This window comes from Furipterus horrens, unplaced genomic scaffold, assembly GCF_987537825.1.
Source record: "Furipterus horrens unplaced genomic scaffold, mFurHor1.1.pri manual_scaffold_9, whole genome shotgun sequence".
Lineage (NCBI taxonomy): Eukaryota > Metazoa > Chordata > Mammalia > Chiroptera > Furipteridae > Furipterus > Furipterus horrens.
In genome coordinates, this window is record NW_028327179.1 from 76,257,868 (window position 1) to 76,276,456 (window position 18,589).

General features: G+C 36.7%; 1 protein-coding gene across 3 annotated transcripts in view; it reads left to right on the plus strand.

The window, feature by feature from the left end:
* Positions 1-18,589, plus strand: part of FAM3C (FAM3 metabolism regulating signaling molecule C) — a 57,641-nt gene that overhangs the window by 16,930 nt on the left and 22,122 nt on the right. For 2 of the 3 annotated variants that reach the window (XM_090287431.1, XM_090287432.1), the window contains exons 2-5: positions 997-1,051; positions 6,095-6,199; positions 15,671-15,700; positions 16,358-16,481. In XM_090287431.1, the coding sequence (XP_090143557.1) occupies positions 1,039-1,051; positions 6,095-6,199; positions 15,671-15,700; positions 16,358-16,481 (272 nt within the window). In that variant the 5' untranslated portion in view covers positions 997-1,038. The remainder of the gene's footprint in view (positions 1-996; positions 1,052-6,094; positions 6,200-15,670; positions 15,701-16,357; positions 16,482-18,589) is intronic. The other variant, XM_090287433.1, reaches the window with a different exon arrangement.

The window sequence follows — 18,589 nt, forward strand, 5'->3', positions numbered from 1 at the left end:
CGCAACCCAGGCACGTGCCCTTACTGGGATTAAACCCGTGACACTTCAGTTCTCAGGCCTACGCTCAATCCACTGAGCCACATTAGCTGGGACAAGATGTGTTTTTGATTAATACGATTCGTTAATCAAAATTTTCTTTGAATTCCTTTCCTGTACAATAGATTGAGTAGACTGCAGTAGCTATCTAGCTAAACTGTTAATCTCATTTACTTGTTTTCTGTTTGCTTTTTAAAATTTTATCTGAGTTATTTCTTAGGAGGGAAATATACATATACAGATTTTTTTCCCAGTATCTATTTGTTGTTATTGGGATAATACAAAGGATAATTTCATTGATGGATAATGTACACTGTCAATAACAATTGCTGCAATATTTAAAATTATAATTCTACACTTGTGAATATATGTTTTTAACAAACATAAGTTGAAAACATGAAGAGGAAGAGAACCCTGGTATTAAAATAAGAATCCTTTTCTATAAGTGCTTATCATAATGATGCCTGAATTATGTCACACTAAAAATGAAGTGACATGCTATAGCGGAGTGAGCCCTGGAGCAGGAACCAGCAGACCTAAATCCTGTCCCATTCTACATTTAATTTGTTCTATGACTGGATAAGCAACTTAATCTCTTGGGATCTCAGCTGCAAATTGAAAGTTTGGAACTCAATATCCAAAGTTCCTCATGGATCCATAATCACTGACAGTAATAAGGCATTAGTTTCTCTTCGCAAATTTGACAGCAGATTTCCCCTCCTTTGTTCATTCAGTTGGGAACTGGGGAACACAGTGGAAGACCTGACTCTCTTCTCAGTGGCTTTCATGGTCCAGCAGAAGGAGACCCACCCAGTGATAAGAGTTTTTCGTTAGATGTCAATATTTTTAGAATGCTTCGAAATGTCATGACACTTAGTTTAATAAATACACTCCAGATTCAGTCTAAGGAAGAATGTTCCTTTTAGGCCTAATGCTATTTGCTTTTTCTTTTGATTTTAGGAGCTTTTTTAATGAAAAGTGCCAAAGACTGAAAAACCAAACATGAGGGTAGCAGGTAAGATAAATAAGTCAATTCAGTAGAAATATTTTTACTTCTTGTGTAACCTGTTTGTTTAGTAATGACTAAAGGAGAGGGTAAACAATCTTTTTCTGGATCAAATGCAAAACTGAAATATAACAAGCTAAGTCATTATTTAGCCTCTACTTTTTCATGTACTGGGAAAATCACAAATTGGACATTTAGTGAATGTTACATAGTGTTTGGGGACACTTTCATTGAAATTATTTATGCTAAATATTTTAAGTTAGGGTTTTAGTGTTCATGTTATTACACATTTAGTTCATTTGCCTAATAACTCATATATAATATCCATATGAAGAACAATTTGACAACCTTCGGGGACTGATTTTGTTTTTGATAAGTTCCAGCTTGCTGAGGAAAATGAATTTAAAAGCTTAAAATTTTCCTATGTGTACACATAAATTAAAACTAGTGTATGTAAAGGAGTCGATAAAATGTGTTTTAGCTTAAATAACTATGTACAGAGTGGGGCAAAAGTGGTTAACAGTTGTGAGTACATGAAACACAGTTTATTCTTGTATTATTGTTTATTAATAATTGTATTATTTTCCATATGAACAACTGTAAAACCTACATTTGCCCCACCCTGTATTTGCTAACTCAAGTTCAATCTTCCTAAATAAGATTGTGTAGGGACATCTGTTCCTTAGGGACAACATATTGAGGAAATTGAAAAACCCCACTTGATGTTCATGGTATTAAGGTAGTTATCCTTAAACATTATAAAAAGAATAGATCCGTAAATAGCTAGAGGAGCTGATGACCTTCCTCTTCCTATGGATAGTGAAAATAAGCATGATCCTTCCACACCTGCGCATCCTCTGGCACAGCCAAAACCCCTAAAGGAAGCGTACACTTTACATAGAAATTTCTACTAAGTGTGTGTCCAACATAGGAGTAACTTGTAGTTTCTCAAAATCAAGTTAGTCTTTCTTTTATTATCTTCTTACCAACAAACAAAAGATTTTCCTATGGGAGGATCTCTTAGAAGAACCTAAAATCAAGATGGGAGGACAAATAAGTCTTCTGACTTCATTCACAATTATATAGAATGAAGTACAGGTGTTTAAAAATTATGATTATTAAACAAACATAACTGAGGGGTTTTCACTAATGCTTTTGTAGAAATTTGAAAATCTGGATATCTTTGTCATAGACTTACAAAATCATTCTTTTCTGAGTTGCTGTACAATTACTAAACAAAAATATTTCCAGAATCCAAGAGCTTGTTTGTGGTTTAAAAAAGCATGTTTAACATCTTTTGTTTTTTAACAAAAATGTGGTCTTAGAATACAGTATGACTATAGCATGCCTATGATCACATATTTCCAGATGATTTTAAAAGTACATTATTTAATTAAACATGGTTATGTGAAATAAAGCAAGTTTCCCTTTCTCACATAATTCCACATTCATTCTAGTTGAAATGAACTTTGTCAGCTAGTCCATTTCTCTGATTGTGACAATTAATACCAGGGTTAACTGATGAGTAATTCTTCACTGAGCACTTATTTTATGTTTGGCATTGTTCCTAGTATAGTTCTTCAGGAGATTGCTTTCAGTGAGTGAATAAGGAAGATAGCTATTAGTTTATTTCTTTCAAATTAATTAATATTTTCTAATTTTAAAAAATGCTGGTTGCTTTGAAGTAAATTTATAGTCATTATTCATACAGTGAGACATCAGTATCTAAAGTTTATGCTTTTTGGTTTGTGAAAGATAGGACACACTCAGATTAGTGCAGTTCATGGCTAAAAGGAATAGGGAATCTCATGGGAAGTTATGAATGAGAACCATGGTGTGACATGTGTAGGCCTCTCCAAGTGCAGAATTGGATGATGATCAGCTCTGGAAGAGACCCTCTGTAACAGACATTCCAGAACTCTGCCTTTATGGTGGCTCTGCTAGCCTTCCTCTGCCTATGTATCTCTTGGGGAACATCTGCTTGCTCTATTACTAGCTGGTTTCTCCACCTCTAACTTTTCTCTGCTTAGAGTTTTTGTGTCCTCCTAGTTCCTCTGATAATCCAATTTGAGTGAATATGTCTTGGTTTAAGACTCAGTTCTACTACTGGCAAATTATGTGAACTTAGTCAAGTGGTCTAAATTCTTAGCCTTGTTTTTCTTATTTGTAAAATGAAAATAACTATCTTGAAAAGCTGTGCAAGTGAGATTATGCTCATAAAGCATTTAGCTCTGCAGTAGGCACTAAGTTAATGGTGTATGTCTGTGTGTACGTGTGGGTGGTATGTATATGTCTGTCCAGAAGGTATCCAGCCATGTAGTATGAAAAATAGAGACATTTATTAAAGATACAAGATACAAGAAACATTGTGCATAGGACAATGACACCTCAGTCCCCTTCAAAGTAGGCACCTTGGATCCTCGTGTGGTTCTCCCAATTGACATCAGCTGCCCCGTGGTATTTCCTTGAATCTCATCAAGGGTCTGAAACCTCTTTCCTTTCAAAGGTGTTATAGTTTTGAGAAAAGCCAGAAGTCACAGGGCCCCAAATCTAGGCTGTAAGGTGGCTAAGTCACCTGGGTGATTGATGTTTAACCAAAATCCTGCATGAGGCATGATGCATGAGCAGGCATGTTGTTGTGATGAAGCTGCCAGTCACCAGCTGCCCATAGCTGTGGCCTACTGAATCATCCAAATAGTTTTCATGGAGGAAATGTTCAAGCTTAATGCAAAATTTGATGCAGATTTGTTGCTCTACTGGCTCAGTCATTTTGAATGTGATGGCCACACTAACATGCTCACTCAATGGCGTCTACTGCCCCCACTGACTAATACAGTGAAGTCATCATTCTTCACACATGCGCATTCCAATCCACTTGCCTTGGCTGCCGGGTTACACTGATGTTGCACAAACCGATCTCATTGGATTAACAATGGCTGGATGTCTTCTGGACAGACCTTCGTATGTATATTTGATATATATAGGTTTTTTTAAGTACAGACTCAGGTTTAGCTTGGTATTGAATATAGTCTAGAACTTCCATATATTATAAACTTGATATTTTAATATTTCAATCTTGAACAACAAGGGTTTCCTTTATCTGCTTTAGGGGACAGGGAAAGGTAATTTCTAGTTACACCTGTCCATGCTTGCTAGAAAATGAGATATTAACCTATCATGAAGATATTTAATTTTCTTACTAAGGGGTCTTAAATGATCTAGAAGGAATATGCCACCTGTTACTGTTCATCTATTTAGGAAAGACTTGTTGAGAGTAGTATTATATACCAGGCACTCTGCTAGATCCTGTGGGGAGAAGATTTCAGAGCCTTGTGGAATTTTACTGTCTTATGCACTAAAAATATAGGCATCTTGTAGTTCTTCTTGAAACTAGGAAGCACAGTTTTGGGAGAGAAGAAGAGAGGAAACAGAAGGGGTGAGGTTGGTGAGTTTAGTAATTAGGCTTTCTCAATTCCACCTCATTTCTATATTTAGAGAGCTTCTCAGCAGAAATGAGCAGCTCTGAGAAATTGCTGCTTCTCAGCATCATTAGCCTTTTGGAGCATCCTCAGTTCATTCCCTTCCCTCATCTTGAGGATGTTGTCCTCAATAGGTTTATGAAATTAGAAGGAGTATAGTGCTTTTACACTCTTTCTTACCCAGTAAGTTGAGTTTTAATAGTTTCTGGGAGAATGGAGTAATTTGGTGTTAGAACAGTACTGTGCAGAGTCGTAGGCCGTGTCAGGATCCCTGGATCCTGGTACTGGAGCTGCCGCTACGTTATCTGTAACCTGGGAAATTGCCTCACCTCTGGACCTCTGTTTCCTTAAGGAGAATGAGGTAACTGATGATATTATATACCTCTTTTTTTTAAAATCCTTACCCAGAGGCGTGCTTATTGATTTTAGAGAGGGGAGAAGGGAGAGAAACATCAATTCCAGAGAGAAACTTCAATTGGTTTCCTCTCCAATGCACCGCAAACAGGGATCAAATCTGTAACATAGGCCTATACTCTTACCAGGAATTAAACCTGAGACCCTTTGTTTTATTGGACAGTGCTCCAGCCAACTGAGCCATGATGGCCAGAGCTACCTCTTTTATAGCAATATAAATTAAACTTTTGATAAGAAAGGGTAATAGAAATTGGACAGGCAAATACTCATATTGTTCCTGAATAAACCAATGAGATGGCTCTGAAATCCTTAGGGTAAGAGGAAGATATTTCATTCCTGTCACTTTCCATTTCCTTTCCTGTCTTTTTCTTTTCCTTTCCTAGATTTACTTAGGTTTGGAGAAAAAGGACAAATGATGATTCATATCAAGCAGTCAGTTAGTTAATAGCAGTGCTAACTATTTGTAAGGCACTGAGAAATGGTTAAAAATATAAAAGTATGAAAGATTAAGAGTCTTTCTTCATGGAGCTTACCCTGTAACCACATTGTGAATCATATGCGATAGGTGCTAGATGAAGTGGTTTAGGAGTGGAAAAGACCTGTCTGAAACTAGGCATCAGGTATGAGGAGGATACTGTCTTGTTCACCATACCAGGAGCACTCATGTAGCTCAAGAGATAGATTGGTTGGGGATAGGACATTTCACTTGAGAAGTCCTTGCTTAGTGGATATCTTGTTCTGTTTTGTTTGTATCTTCAGAAGGTTCAGTGTTTTGGAATCATCCCTTTATAGTTGAAAAGAATTAGGAATGTGTCATCCAGCATACTTGGTGACAGTGTTCCGTTAGCCATGATACTTCTGTATAGTCAGCCAGGCTTTGATGGCAGGCCATGTTTTTGTGTGTAACATTAGGCGGATGACTCAAGCAGTTCTTTGTCTAGATTGCCAGCCAATCTGATAATCCTCTGATCAGGAAAGTCCTTTATCTTGATGGATATTTGGTACAATTTTTATTGTGATTCAAGTGAAATTAAGCTCAACTGATAAAAAGTAAAACTTTATTAGTCTAAAAACTTTTTTATAAACTTATACTTTTCATTGAAATGTTATATAAGAAAAGTCCTATGGGCTCAAAAGCACATTTCTGCCCTTTATCTAGGTGCTGCAAAGTTGGTGGTAGCCGTGGCAGTATTTTTACTGACATTTTATGTTATTTCTCAAGTATTTGAAATAAAAATGGATGCAAGTTTAGGAAGTCTGTTTGGTAAGTTCCATTTTTTCCCTTTCTTAAATCTTGTTTTTGATGTGATTGTCTCTTTACAACTTATCAGCATTGAGTCACTGCTGTTTGTCTAGAAAAGGAAATGTAAATATACCAGCAAGCAGGATTTATTAGAATATTTTAAAAAACACAATAGAAAGGACTTCCGGCCAAGATGGAGGTATAGACAGACACACTGCGTCTCCCTCCACAACTAAGAAGGAATACAACTACCTCAAAACTAGAAACACCCAGAAGTTCCAGAAAATCAAACTGCATGGAAGTCCAGCAAACAAAGATATAAAGAAGAAACACTCGTCCAGACAGGTAGGAGGGGCAGAGCGGGGTTGGAGAGGACACGGTGTGATGGCGGCAGCAGCAGCAGTAGTGGCAGCAGCAGCAGACCGGCAGAAAGCTCAGTCACATATTTTAAAAAGTCAGGAAGGACACCTGGGGAACATTCCCAGCTCCTCACCGGACCTCGAAGCCCATGGTGCCAGCACTGGGGAAAATCAAGCCTCATTGCTACTGCTGTGCAGATCATTGGGGGATGGGCTGGAGGCAGAACTGCCGGTTTCAGCAGAGTCTGCTTGTTTAAAGGGCCCCCACGGTTCTAGAACATCCGCAGACCCACCCATTCTAGGCTCAACAGCCAGGGCATCAGCTAGAAGGGCGCCAGTCTGGTGCAGAAGTGGGAGAGGTGCCTGGAAAAGGGGCGAGTGCTGGGCAGGTGGAATTGTTCCCTCTTGGACCCCTCCCCCATATACAGCAACACAACGTGGTGAAACAGGTCACCCTGTACTGATGAATCCCTAAGTCTCCAGCCCTTACAACGTAACAGGAGCGACAGCTCTACCTGGGACGCAGAGGCAAACAAACACAGGAACCTGTCAGAATGAAGAGACAGAGAAGTATGGCCCAAAATGGGGAACGGATCAAGGTTCCAGTGGGAGAACTAATCAGCCTAACAGATGAGGAGATAGACAACCTAACAGATACGGAATTCAAAACACTGGTGATAAAGATGCTCACAGGCTTGGCAGATATGCTTGAGTATGGCAGATGATAAGAGAAGAAGTGAAGGCCATGCTAAGTGAAATGAAGGAAAATCCACACAAAACCAATGGTGAAGGAAAGGAAACAGTGGTTCAAATCAATGATTTGTAACATGAGGAAGAAAAAAACAGTCAACCAGTGCAGAATGAGGAAGCAAGAATGAAAAAAATGAGGAAAACTTCCCAAATTTTGCGAAGGAGTTGGACGTACAGGTCCGGGAAGCACGGAGGGTCCCAGGCGAGCTGGAACTAGATGGGACCACACCAGGACGCATCATGATTCAGATACCAAAGGTGAAAGATAAAGAGAGAGTCCTGGGGGCAGCAAGAGAGAGGTGGAGAGTTGCCTACAGGGGGGTGCCTATAGGACTATCATCTGATTTCTGAGAGGACTCTTTGCAGGCAGGAAGGGACTGGCAAGCAGTATTCAATGTGATGAAAGGCAACCTGCAACCAGGATTACTTTATCCAGCAAAGTTATCACTTGGAATGGAAGGGCAGATAAAGTTCTTCTTAGATAAGGTAAAGCTAAAGGAGTTCATCGTCACAAAGCCATTATTATATGAAATGTCTAAGGGACTTAATTAAGAAAAGGAAGATCAAAACTATGAACACTGAAATGACAACAAACTCACAACTATCAACAACTGAATCTAAAAAATAAAAACAAAATCCAACTAAGCAAACCAGAATAGGAACAGAATCATAGTTATGGGGATCATCTGGAGGGTTATCAGCTGGGAGGGGGGCAGGGGAGAAATGGGGGAATGGTGCAGGGACTAAGAAGCATAATCGGTTGCTGCATAATAGACAGGGGGATGTTAAGAATAATATAGGAAACGGTGAAGCCAAAGAACTTTTGTGCAAGACCCATGGACATGAAGTAAGGGGGGTGGGATTGGTAGAGGGAAGTGGGGTACTGGGCAGAGGGGAGCAAAGGGGAAAAATTGGAATTACTGTAACAACATAATCAATAAAATATACTTAAAAAAATACACAATAGAAAGTTTGATAATTACTTCAGTATAAAGCATAAATCTTCCATTCACTGTTCTGAATATATTTAATGGAGTCTATTTCATATATGCTTAGGGTCATTATTCATGGTGTTTTAAATTTGCATTCCATATTTGAGTTGGCTAATAGATACTTGGAACCAAAACTAGCCCTCAGTTAAAAAATGGTGAAGAGTCATGATAATGCATTTTAAACACCAGCCATAGAAATCCATTTTGCTTTTTTTACCCTTATTTTCCTTCAGCATTTTTCTTTTTACCAATTTGTTTAATGCTGTATTGTAAACATACCACTATAAGCTGCCTTACCTCAGTTTTTAACAATATATTTACATTAATAAAACTGAATTGACATCTGAAATGTTTGCAAAAGTTTTGGCTGTTTAAGGTAGTAAAAAATTATGCTTGAAAGATGGGGCTATGAAACCAATTAACGGTTTTTTGACTTAGTAGGTAGAAAGCAGATGAAACACTTTTAAGATCTCTGGAATAGTGAATTTTGGTTTTCATAAATTAGTATTTGGAAGAAAACCACAAGACCTAATTCACTTCCTCTTACATCTGGTTTCAAGGGTAAGGCAGAAGAATTGGGAGAAGTGTAGTAGCATGAACAATAAAATAGTTAAATTTAAAAAAAAATATAAGAAGGCTAAGTTATCTGTGGGACTTGGATAGTAGGTATGGGGGCCTGAGCTTTATGTTTTATTTCTTTAAAAACAAAACACAAAACAAAAATACCTAGAAGCAAATATGAGAGTGAAAATATAGATGATTGTTAAATTACTTGTATTTCTTTATCTGCTTTAATATTTACACAATATGCTTTAGACAAATACAAAGAAAACTAAAAAATATGTATATTATGCATCTATACCAGTCTATAATCTCTAAAATATATACTTGAACATACAAGTCAGCTTAATTGCAGCAAACTTTTATGGAAGTCTTTTCAAAATTCTTCTTCTAATATATTTAAAACTGACAGTTTTGAAAAAGATGTGAAAAGGAAAACAGCAATATTTGATAAAACACCAAAAAGAGTCACTGAGGCTTCTAAGAAAAAAATATTTAGTAACAAACCTATTTGGAACTTACTAATGTAAAACAACAACAACTACAAAAAGACTCCTTTAAACTAGTGCTTCTTAAACTTTACTGTCAAAGGAATCTCCACGGAATCTTGGCAAATGCAGATTCTGATTAATTGTCTGGGGTGGAATCTGGGAATCTGCATTTCTACAAGCTCCCAGGTGATACTGAGGTTCCTATCCATGAACCATATTCCAAGTATCAAGGCTTTAGACAATTCGAATGTGTAGTCATCAATTTCTGTATAACCATTTTTAGGTGACGTTCTTACACTGACTGCTTAAATGCACTTCCCTGTATTGCACTAAATTCTGCCTTATATACTCACAGGTAAATAATACCAATTTACTTGGTTCTACCTGGTGGAGTTATCTTCCACATTAATGATGTCTCAAATAGTTAAATTGTAGTCATACTCCTTCAGGTCATCTTTTCACAGGTTTATACCTTACCAAGTTACAGAATCTTCCCTTTCAATCATTTCTCTTACTGTAGTGGTTATTCTTCTGAACTGTCTGTTTTTCAGCACCCATCCTAAAATGGAGTAGCCTGGATTTAGCATAGAGAAGTTATTGCAAAGTATAGTGAGACTTGACTGACTTCTTCTGTACACAGTATTTCTATTACTGCAAAGGCTAGTCTGGGGCCTTGGAGGGAGTGCAGCTGGTTTCAGTTGAATGATGGGGCAGAAAGACACTGAAAGCATCAAGGATTTGTTGGGTTGCTGTGGGAACCGTGTGTACATCTAATTCTTCTAAGAAAGGCTAATGGTTAAGGAAGAAGATTATGGAATGGTAGTTTGAGGCAGGAGCAAGTCGAACATTTTTTTATTTTTTGAAGTAATGGAGAGACTTCCACTTGTCTAGAGGCCTTGGACAAAAAGATTCAGTGAATTACAAACCAGTGGAAAGAGATGGACAGACCAGAAAAGCAGGCTCCTTGAGTGAAAGGAGGCAACAGGACCATTGGTACAAACAGAACTTGAGGGAAAAAGCCCACTGTTTTCAGAGAGAAGAGGCGAGATTAAGCCTGTTTGCCCTAGTGTCTAGACTGGACCCTTTCTGTAACCATCAAAGGAGTCTTGCTATGTCTGTTTTTCCTCATTGATATCTGCCTATCTCACCACTGCCAGAGTTACTAAAACTCATGAACCTTTAGTACTGCCGATTACCAGAAGGTAAAGTCTACGTTCCCTGGATGGCACTCAGGCCCCCAGCCTGCCTCTGCTGCTCTCACCTGTTCTCTGCCCCTCACCTTGCCCATCTTCACATGATCTAGGGACACAAATCCCACCCTTTCATACTCCAACCTTTGCTCGTGCCGATGCCTCACCCTGCACGTCTTGTCTCCCTCCATCTTATAATCCTTTCCATTTTGCAGAACTGCGTAACTGTCCCTTCTTGAGAGAAATTATATTTGAACCTCCCTTTTCGCTATTAGAATGTATTGCTCCTGTTTCTGAGCTGTTTGTTCTAATGCATAGTAGTTATATCTCAGTCGGACACTGGTTTTTATTCTGCATTATATTATAGTTTCTTTTCTTTTACTTTCCTTTCCTTTCCTTTTCTTTTCTTTTTTTCATGTATTTGTCTTCCCATACCAGGTAATAAATCTTGGGAGGAGTACTACCTTGACACTTCACTCAGCATCTAGTGCTAGGCCCTGTAAATAGTAAATGCTGATTGAATGGGAAATGAATGGAAGGTAATTGAGAATTAGGATTTTTATGTGGAAAAAAGAGTATTTCCCAACTGGGAATCATTTAAAGCTGTGTTCGTTGAAAGGCTGCTGGTCATCAGCTATAAACAGATGCTGAGCTCCTTTAACTAGGATAGTCGTTTTTCTTCATTTTCATTTTTCCTAATGTTGGGAACCTGCAAAGTCTTATAGTATGTGTTTAAGCTGTTTGATTTAGGCATTCTTAGGGCAGGTGGTTTATTTTGTTGTTATAACTTAAGTCATACACTATATCCACAAAACCTTTTTGGATTCCAGTCTATTGCTTGGTGAAAATTTAATTTCTATGGTTATATTTTACCTCACTTTTCAAAATAATGAAGCAAAGATGGAGATATGGTTGTTTTTGCCATTTGTTTAGTACCTGACAATTTATCAAAGGGTAACAAGTTTAACTGGACATTAGGATTGTTTCTATAATCAGTATCTCATGGGGACCATGTGATTAACTACGTTTCTTTAAAATTTTTTTAAAAATTTTAATTGTAGTCAACATAAAACATTTCATTAATTACAAGTGCACAGCATAGTGATTAGACATTTATATAACTTATTCACCCCAATAAATCTAGTAACTAGTTCTTCGGGTGGTGAATATTTCCATTTTTTCATTTTTTTGATATAATAACTTAGTCGATAGTTGCTATTAATTTAGATTCAGGTATATTATATAGTACTGTTTTAGAAAAATAAAATGAACCTAATTCTAGAAAGGAAGGATGAAAAATTTTGTCCACAATTAGTAGTTGAAATTACCAGAGTAGTTTATTTGTAATTTTTAAAAAAGTTTTTAATCAAACTTCTTATTTTATAGATTCACATACATTTGTAAGAAATAATACACAGAGATCCTATATACCCTTTACTCAGTTTTTCACTGAGTAACGTCTCATAAACTATATACAGTGTCACAACCAGGATATCAACATAGATACAATCTGCCAATCTTAGTTATAATTGTGATTTAAGGTAGTGTTAGTTTTCAGCATGGATATTTCTGTTGACTATAATGAATACAGTCCAAATTATTTTTTGCATATTTCTGCAGTAAGTACTAATGTTATATTGAGTTGATTTATTTTTACCTTTTCAGGCTTACCATTGAAATAGTATATACATAAATTACTTCACATTACTAAAACGTAAAGTATAAAATATTTCTGTCTGATTTCTTTAGCCTGACTTGTTGAAGGACATTCATTGATGAAACCAAATCAGAAATGTTTATTATTGTTCCCTGAAGTGAAAAGTATGCACTGAAAGAAATTAAGAATTAAAGCTATCAAAGATAGTTTGAGGAATAAAAGTTGCAGAAAAAGTAGGATTTGTGTTTGGATGCTATGCCCATGTTCTGCACATGGGGAAAAAAATCCTGTTTTATTTATGAAAATTTACCTGTTTGGCTCCCAGGTGTTAGTTAACATTCTCAGAATTGCAGGCCTAGTAGAGGGCTGTCAGTGTTGATGAATATTGGATAAAAATAAGTCTTCATCTGGAAAGAAAAGCTTTTCACAAGTTTCTTTATCTTTAAGCATCTCCCCTTACTTATACACAAATTAAATGGAAGTGATGGTATTTACTTAAAAGTCTGATGATTAAGAAACTGCTTTTCCCAAAGCTGTATATATCCCAGTAAAATCTTTTGAACTGGGTAGCATTTACTGTTTTTACATTTCTTAAGTTTTACAAGCAAACAAATTTGACCAACTTAGACGCTCCTCCTTGGCTTTCCTTCTACCTCCCTGTCTTCAGCCAGTCTCTTCGAGCATTAAGTGATTATTGGTGTCTCTAAGATTCTCTGGTCAGCCCTCATCTCACTTTATATCCTCTCTTTGGGTGGCCCCACCCAATCATTGGCTAATTTTCTAGTTTATATCTGTGTCCTAGATCTCATTGACTGCTGGCCTCTGGACTTTTCCAGTTAGATCTTCTCCTAGTGTTTAAAATTAACAAGTCCAACACAGCACTCATCACCCATCCCTACTTCCATCTCCTCGCTAGATTATAAACATCTTGAATTCAGAAATGGTGGTATTTATTTATTTTTCATTGGCTCATGTGAATGAATAAATAAATGCTTCTAAAGGTAAATATCTGAGAGACAAACTTGATTTTCCTCTTTTGAGCACCTCTCCATCTGGTCTATTCCCAGGTCCCATCAGTGTTGCTTCCTTAGTTGTTCTGGACCTGCCTATTCCTTTCAAGCCCGCCTTCGGGGCCTATGTTTGGCCTCTACTCTTTTCTACCCAGAATACTTCGACAGCATACTTGCAGACTCATTTCAAGTCTCGAACCCTGTGCAGTCTGTTCTACACTCGACAGTCAGAAGGCTTGTTCTGAAAACTCCATGTCCTGGCTTTCTGCTCCCAGCATGACTAGCAGTTTTTGTGCATGTGATCATAAGGCCTGAGACAGTCTCATTTCCGGGAGTGGTGCAACATGAGTTTGGGTGCTAGAATGAGATATGACTTTGGAAACTAGCTCTGCCAATTACTATTTATAACTTAGAACAGATCAAATCAGTAAGCCTCTCTGTTCCCAGTTTCTTTCTCTTTAAAACAGGGATGATGCTCAATTCAATTATATATGCAGAAGTATATTGACGGAGTACCCAGCAAATGTGAATGAGCTACATTATGCTACCCCTATTCTGATCCCACTGTCTTCCTTGTATCTTGTTACCACAAGTTAAGTAGACTAGAATTCCTGATTTGAACAATGTTCCAATGTAAGAAACTTAAAACCTGAGCCCGATGATAAACGTGTTTGTTCAAAACAAAGTAAAACTGAGAATGTCTAGTTCTCAGGCTGTTAATCACTGGTTGCTAATAATTCTCTGGGCTTTCTCATTTACAAAAGTGAGAGCACTGGACCAGATGTTCTCTGTAATTATTCTTCCCTCACTTATGACATAATTAAGGAAAAGTGACGTAATTAACAAAATTGAAAGAACAAGTTCCAGTAATTACAGCACCCTAATTTACTAACTGATCATTTGTTTGTTTCCTTCAGGTCTTTGTTTTTATCCATGAATATTTTTAATATTTACAGATAAAGTTTATTTTCTGCTTTACTCCAACTGCATTCAAGTTTTCCTATATTACTACAGTGCCTTTATGACTTCAATCATGCATATATCCTGAGTGTTCTATAGAGTTAATGAGCCTTCAACTAGTTATTTTTCTCTTTTTAAACATTTACATAATATTTTTCAGCTTCAAATTTCTGTTCTCTAGTTTGAGTACTGGACTTACAGGAAGTTCACAATTATCTAAAATAGTACAGAAATAAAAACTAAGTAACTATTTATAGTCAAACAACTGGCAAACATTTATGACACTGCATACTTATTAGCCACACCAAGAAATCACTATCCACAGCACTATTGATGATCTGAATTGTAATCTCCTGGTTGAGGATCAGATGTTAGTGCTTCTAAAAAAGCTCTAAGTGTAGATGATCAGGTTAAAATCCGCTGAATTCAAGTTAAGATTTGATCAGAAGATTCTGGCTTCCTTGAACTAATAAACTATAAAACTCTTAGTTAGCAGTGACGTTAATTTTTTTTTTTTATTATATGCAGTACATTTCTGTTTTCGAGAAAAGCTCTCCAGCCCCACCAACCCTCTTGTGTTCTTTCCCCGCTCCAAATCTCCTAGCCTAACCTCTACGGTAGCTTTCTGTGTATCCTCCAGGGCTTTATATGCATATGTACATAACACCATATAGCAGCAACAACTTTTAAGCACCCTAATAGTAACCAAGTATATATTTAAAGCCATTTAAAGGGAAGTTTGAAGTACATATGGTATCATTTAAATATGGAATCTGAAAAGAACAAACTTAGAGAGACAGTAGAGTGGTGGTTATTAGAGGTGGGGGTGGGGGGGGACATTGCTCAAAGGGTACAACTTCCAGTTATAAGATTAACAAGTTTTCTAATCTAATGAACAGCATGGTGTTTATAGCAAATGTTGCTAAGAGAGCAGATCATAAATGTTATTGCCACAAAAAAGAAATGGTAATTACGCGATGTGATGGAGCTAGTAGCTAATACTATGGTGGTAATCATTTTGCAGTTTATAAATGTACCAAATCAGCATATTGCACACCTGAAACTTGCTCAATGTTAAGTGTTCAGTCCTCGGTCGGGGTGTGTATGAGAGGCAACTGATTTATGTTTCTTTCACATCGATGTTTCTCTCCTTCTCTTTCTCTCCCCCTTCCCTCTCAAAAAAATAAATAAAAAATAATAATGGTAAGTTTATAGAATAACTTTCTGACTAGGGTTTAAGTGTATAGCAACTAAAAATAAAATCACAATGTAAATATAAAATATTCTATCTGTAATAAAATACTACCCGCCATAATTTCTTCACGTTATTATTTGTACTGAATTATGTAGCTTAAAGTTACTTTCTCAGTTTTTGTAGTGATATTCATGTTTTACTTATTATATACTGAGCAATATTCAAACACTTTTATTTTTATAGGTCTGTTAGCTCTAAATGTTTTAAAAGTGGATACTTGCCAATATCCTTACTCCTTCTAACAGAGATAACTTTTTTTTTTTTTAGCAAGGTCATCATTGGACACAGCTGCACGTTGTAAGTATTTCATTTCAATAATTTGCAGATGGTTTATCCTGTTTTTTTCCTTAGGCATATGAGAACTTCCATTCAAGCAATGGAGATAGTTCAGTGTGAGCAAAAACTGATTTAGAAATTGCTTTCTGAAGTTATAAGAATACTATTTGATTGGATAGCCCAATATTCTTGCTGTTTACTCATAATGAATATTTTGTTTCATTAATGCTTTTAGCTTCAGTATGATAAGTACAGAAAGTGTGTAGCAGAAGAACTAGTATGTGAACAGATTATTTAGTGATGCCTTAGACTTTTTAGTTTGCAACCATTTGTTGTGCATTTATGCACTGAAAATGTAAAGTAACAACTCAAAACCTACCACCCACCCTGAATTCAAAAAGTAAATAAAAAGAATTAGATAAAATATATTTACCCTCCTCCACATTATATTATTTGATTCATTAATGTCAATTATTAGCTTGGCCCCTCATGCTTTTGTTTTTTGTTTCATTTTGTTTTGAGGCTCTTTGAAACTCCCAGGTGAAAAAAAAATCCTAGTGTGTATTTTATGATCGTAGATCTTGGTGATTTACCTAATTCCCCTGTGGTTTGAGATTTAAAATAAACTGATTATAGAATCTGTTAACTTTTTTTTTAAATCTGTTTTCTTTTCCAAAGCTACAAAACCTCCCAGATACAAATGTGGGATCTCAAAAGCTTGCCCTGAGAAGCATTTTGCTTTTAAAATGGCAAGTGGAGCAGCCAATGTGGTGGGACCCAAAATCTGCCTGGAGGACAATGTGTAAGTACTTATCCATTTGAAGTGTAAGATATACTATAAAGTAATAGCAGATTGAACCTGAATTTAGTGGATCTTTTGAAATGTATCGGGCATGCTTTTACTAAAGAAAAGTGATTTCATTTTCATTATTCGATTTTCCCTTGCCTTTAAGGAGTCTGAAAAGTTCTTAAATTTCACATTAGAGAGTAACATGAGAACAGTATTCATCCAGTTTTGTGGAGAGATGAGGGATTTCCTGAGTTAATTCTCTAGATCTGCGCTGTGCCATACGGTAGCCATAGACCCATGTAGCTATTTAATTTTGATTATTAAACCAGAGGAAAAAATTAATTTCTTTAAGTTAACTAAAATTCAAACTTCAGTTCTTCAGTCACATTGGCCACAGTTCAGCTACTCAGTAGCCACCTGTGGCCTGAGCCTGCCAGCTGGAGCAGCAGGAGAGTGAGTGTTTCCATCCTTTCGGAGTCCTGCTTCAGCGGTTTTCAACCTCTTCCATCTCAGGGCACATATAAACTAGTTACTAAAATTCTGCGGCACACCAAAAAACATATTTTTTGCCAATCTGACAAAAAAAAAAAATTAGGTATAATTTTGATTCATTCACACCAGATGCCTACTGTTGTGTTGGCTGTTGTCATTTTTCATTTGACAGTCTAAGGGAAAAGAAGTCCGTGCCTTTAACTAAATAGTCAGGTAGTGCATGTTTTAAAAATTCTTACACGCTGGTTGAAAATCACTGTCCTGTTTGATAGCAGTGCCCTCAATAATGAGCACTTTATCTTACAAACCAACACCTCTCATTTTGAATGTTGGAATGCTGCTTGTTGAAGTGTGAAATGACCCAGTGATTGCCTCAAGCCCATCGTGGCACACGGCTACGCCTCTAAGCTGATGGTTCCCTGTATCGAGATGCTCGACAAAGTATAGTGCTTAGATTTTTCAATCTCCGACCTCAGTGTCAGCTGCACTTTTCAAGTTCCTGCCTCTGAAGTCACAAAACCTTCTTTTAGCTGGTTGCTTTTAATCTGCTCTTGCCTAGAAAATTAGATACATGAGCTTATTTAGATTTCATGTAAAATAATAAAATGCCATTAATTATGAGAATAAAGAGTGAGGTAATTTTATAGCTAGAGGGGAGGAAACTAGGACATTTCTCCAAGAATTTCATTTGTCTTTTCTTTTTAGTATAGAAGCTTTTAACTAAATATTTATCTTAGCCCCCTTTCCAGTTAGCTATAGGTAGGTTCCATAGCCTCTTATAATTGTAACACTTTTCTTAACAAAATTAAAGGCTTGAGCTAGTTGATCTTTAAGGTCCCAACTCATTGCCCAATTTCCCTCATGCTAATAATAATCCATTATTAATCCGTTGTCTTCTGCTTTCTCATTATAATAGCCCTGTTTTACTGAATTGTGTAAAAAAGCACTTGGATTTTAGTTAGTAGATCTTACATTAAATAATACCCTTCATATTAATTTAGAATGCTCCCATTTTCTTATCTTTGTTTGGCTAGAGAGCCTCCAAGTTTGATTCTAAATAATAGGGAGAAAGTTTTCTTAGCACGCCTAGCCAGTGGTAGACTCTCTTTGGAGATTTCCTCTACCCACTTGAAGTATGTAAGTTTTAATACAAAGAAAAGAGATCAAACTCTACTAGCTGGTTTTCTATGTACAGATTATATAGGCTGAAAAGAAAAAAAAGAATAGGTAGCAGAGTCTGATAAAGTAAGTACTGGGCTCAGAGCCAGGGAATTGGATTTCTAGTGTGGGGGAATGTCATGTAGAATTTGTGTTTTAGTTTCTGTAACTGTAAAATTGAGGCAGGCCACCTATTCATCCTTATTTCATTAATTGTCCCACCATTCAAATAATTGATGGGATTTTATAGCGAGGCCTAGGGTCATGAAATCAAATCTCTGGTAAAGGACTGGCCACACATCCCCAGTGGAAAAATTTCAGGGACCTATACTTCTTCCAGTACCTTCTGTTTCTGTACTGAAAGTTTTTCCAACAAAAAGATTAAAGAAAAAGGCTGAGTTTTCTTAGCATAATTCATTCACTTATCGAGTGATTATTGAGCATTTTTCCTGCTGTTATGGAACTCACAG